General features: G+C 41.2%; 1 protein-coding gene across 1 annotated transcript; it reads left to right on the forward strand.

Moving 5' to 3' along the window:
• The first annotated feature begins 2,776 nt into the window (after positions 1 to 2,776).
• Positions 2,777 to 3,352, forward strand: LOC112059536 (interferon epsilon-like). The gene has a single exon (XM_024105435.2). It carries the CDS (start codon positions 2,777 to 2,779, stop codon positions 3,350 to 3,352), a length of 576 nt encoding a protein of 191 aa, XP_023961203.2.
• The last annotated feature ends 363 nt before the right edge of the window (positions 3,353 to 3,715 follow it).

Genomic DNA, 3,715 nt, shown 5'->3' on the forward strand with positions numbered 1-3,715 from the left:
AATTCTTTCCTGCCCAAATCTTCCTCCCTTCATTCATTCCTTCATGTAGTTGGAACCTACAGGTTATATTGACAAAACACAATTATATGAAAATAATGAGAGCAAAAATAGACTGTATGAAAAAGTCAAGGATGACAAAATCACCACCTCCAAAATGTATTCCCCCCCAGTGGAACATGGCAGTCATATAGCACCTGGGAGCCATACAAACTCTTCGAACTATAGCTACTTCATTACCCGTAGAGTTCAGAGGGGAATCTCCTGACATTCATCCCATCATATTGTTTATAAGCTGTGCTACGTGGAAGAATCCATTCATCTATTGAAGAAGCCATTTGATAATATGTATCGTCTAAGATTTCACGCCTTCCTGTAGGAAAGCCAATGACAGGGGGATAAAAAAAAAAAAGGAGGAAAATGCTACCAATACATCCCCACTTAAGCTCACTTTTATCCTTCCACTGGCAGGCAGGAGGGGATACTCCCAGGTGTGTCCCCAACCTTCATCATAGAAACAGATGAGCCTGTGGCTTCTACACAGAACACAAGGTCTTTTCATACAGAGCTACTGAATCTCTGCATCAGTTGTCAGGACCAGTCAGAGCCCCGTTCCGGTCCCTATCAGCATGGTTCCATTACAGCCATGAAACCAGGGCTTCCTTCAGGTTGCAGTTGCCTCAGACACGCCCCGTAAGTGTCATTTCTGTGCAGCTGACATGGCGAGATGCACCCACCAGACCTGGATCGTAACCTGTATGGAGAACACCCCAAGAGGGAACTATGTGCAAAAGCATCTGACTCCATGGCACCTCATCTCACCCGACACACACTTCCATGTGGCACAGGTAAGAGTCACAAGCAGAGGGCTCTATCCCTACATGGATCCTCTGCAGCAGGCTCTGAGGCCCTTGTAACCAACTTCTCAAACAATAGACTAGTTGTTTGCCTACTTGCTGCAGGGGAGATGGAAGTAGGGGTGTTGAGCAGCTTCAAGTAATATTAGCAAGTGAATGCATGGTCTCCATTATATACAGGGTTTACGATATTGTTCAATGGCTTTCAGCAGCCACACAACAACAATTATTCCAGCGCCCCTAAATTGCTGTTACCATACAGATTTACTGAAAAAGATTATTTGCCCCCCTTCCATTACCCTGTGATTACTTTGTTACCTTATCCTCTCCTAGTATTCATACTACTTATTTCCCTCTCTCCTCAACATCTTCCTCTGGACTTCACCCTCATGTGGAATAAACATCCCCAACACCCATGTAAAGTAATGGGAGAATGGGGAGCACAGCCCATGGCAATCTGGGGGCTCTGGTAAGTCTGCTTTACAGAAACTTTTATGTAGCTGATGCAAAAATCTGAAATTTCTTATAAAAAAGTGCAGGAGACTTGGGAGACTAACCAAATTAATATACACAAAAGTGTTTTCATGGTTTATTCGTGTGATTCTTCCTTTCCAATTTCAGTGAAAACAGTTTTCTTTTTGGATGAAAAACATTTTCCTGACATAATGGAAAAATCCAGCAAAACAGTCTTTGCTAGGGGAAGAATATCAGAAAATGAAATGTGACCATAGGAAACAAAGAGGCTTAAACAAAGCAGAAGAGTTTCCCTGCCCATGCCAAGGGGAAAGCAAAACTCAAAAGAGAAGGAACCAGCAAAAATGGTGAACACTGATTTTGATTTTTAAAATTTTTTTGAATTATTACAACCCAGGGACATGCCTGTTAAAAATACACAGCATGACTTCTCTTCTAGCCACACTGTAAATCACAATCATCCATGTGGGTACCTCTCTAGTATGTGTAACTAATTGCTCATCCTGTTTTATGAATTACCCTCCATTTTTCACCACTGTCAGCTACTCAGAGTGACCAATAGGACATGATGTTCACACCATCTAACTGCATCTATTTCTCAGCTACAGTGTGTGTGTGTGTATATATATATATATATATATATATATATATATATGTATATAATACACACACACACACATCTGGAAGTAAACAAAAAGTGAAAAAAAGCTTCCATTCTTGCAGAGCGCACTGTCTCCTTGGTTTTCCTAGAAGGAAGATACTGATATTTTCTGGTGTCTCCATATTAAGTGTGCTTTCCAGGTTGAAGTTGAAATTTACCAATATTTTTGGGAGGCCTAACATAGGTGCTGCCACACCCCCTGGCTTGAAGTGGTTTCCTTCATATTCAGGGTTTACAGTTTGGTTCAATGGCTCTCAACAGCCCCACTATACAAATTGTTCCAGCTCCCCTGAGGCCTAACCCTTTCCTCCCACTTCCTCTATGCCTCAAAACTTTAAATATACCTACACTATTTTTGTCTGTCAAATGAAGAAGGTTATGGATGGGAAGTGTAGGGTTTGATGAATTGGGGGTTTTCTCTCTACCACTTCTGAAGTGTGGATGATCTTATTAAATTATATCTAAGTTAATGTATCATGAAAAGCCTGTATGTATGTGGATCCACCATGAGTTAAAGGGGTTGTATATTGCCACTTGTGGTCACTTTCACAAAAATACAAAAAGGAGGAAGCGTGGAAAAGAACTAGAAAGCAGTGAATTAAACAGAAAGAAAAAGACTGAAGCCTCCAGGAGGGAAAAACCTTAAACGAAAATGATGAAACAAAAATTCTGTAGCCATATATTTAAATTCAGAGACATGAAGGAAAGACACAGCAGTCTACGTAGGACCCTCAACAAACTCCAGGCTCAAGGTTCCACACAAAGAAAAGAAGTGGAAGATATCACCATGACCACCAGATGTTTGCTGCACATTTGCCTCATGCTGCTCTTCTCTACGGAAATCTCATCTCGGCTCTGTACCATGCTTCACTTCCAGCAGAACAAAGTGAACAAAGAAAGCTTGGAGCTTCTGCAGAAAATGAGCAGAAATTTCCCCTCACAATGCATAAATGAAAGAGCAGCTTTCAGACCCACCCAGGATGTTGTCCAACTTCCAGTGTCCCAGAAGGAGAATGCCAAGGTGGCAATTCAAGAGATCCTCCAAGAGATCTTCAACATCTTTAGCAAAAACCTCACCCAGAGTGCCTGGGATGAGACTTCCCTAGTCAGGTTCCAAAATGGACTTTATCAGCAAAGTCAGCGGCTGGAGGCATGTTTGAGAACAGAGATGGAGAAGGAATTAACCAAACTGGAAAGTGAGGAACTCCAGCTCACCAGTCGGAGAGTGAAAAAATACTTTCAGAGGATAGATGCTTTCCTGAAAGAAAAACAATACAGCCTTTGTGCCTGGGAGATCATTCGCATGGAAATACCGAGATGTTTTGTACTAGTTGACAAACTCACTGGAAGGCTTAGTAACTAAGGTACAGTCAAAACTTTTCACTAGAGTAAATGAATTAACGTTACTGTAATTTATACAGCTGAATAGAGATAGCGGATATTTTATCTCTCTGCTTATATAGGGCCTGATCCTTCTTCTACAGGGTAAAATGGCCAAATAGCAACGGATTTCCATGGCAGCAGTTTTAGGCTCTTCCTGTGCTGGAAATGGATTTGCAATTACATGGATTTATTTTTCTGTGTTTCTACTATTATTTTTGCACATCTTCATAATCTCTCACATATCAGTACTGTTGTGCAGTAGGTAATTGGCAGACCTTGTAACAAAGTACATATATGTGGTGTGGGAGAGAGGGAAGTATCATTATCTGATGACCAAAGTACT

The sequence above is a fragment of the Chrysemys picta genome, chromosome 6, assembly GCF_011386835.1.
Source record: "Chrysemys picta bellii isolate R12L10 chromosome 6, ASM1138683v2, whole genome shotgun sequence".
NCBI lineage: Eukaryota > Metazoa > Chordata > Testudines > Emydidae > Chrysemys > Chrysemys picta.

Bases quoted from the DNA above. Each gene is read 5' to 3' on its own strand.
- LOC112059536 (XM_024105435.2), top strand. From the start codon at position 2,777: ATGACCACCAGATGTTTGCTGCACATTTGCCTCATGCTGCTCTTCTCT.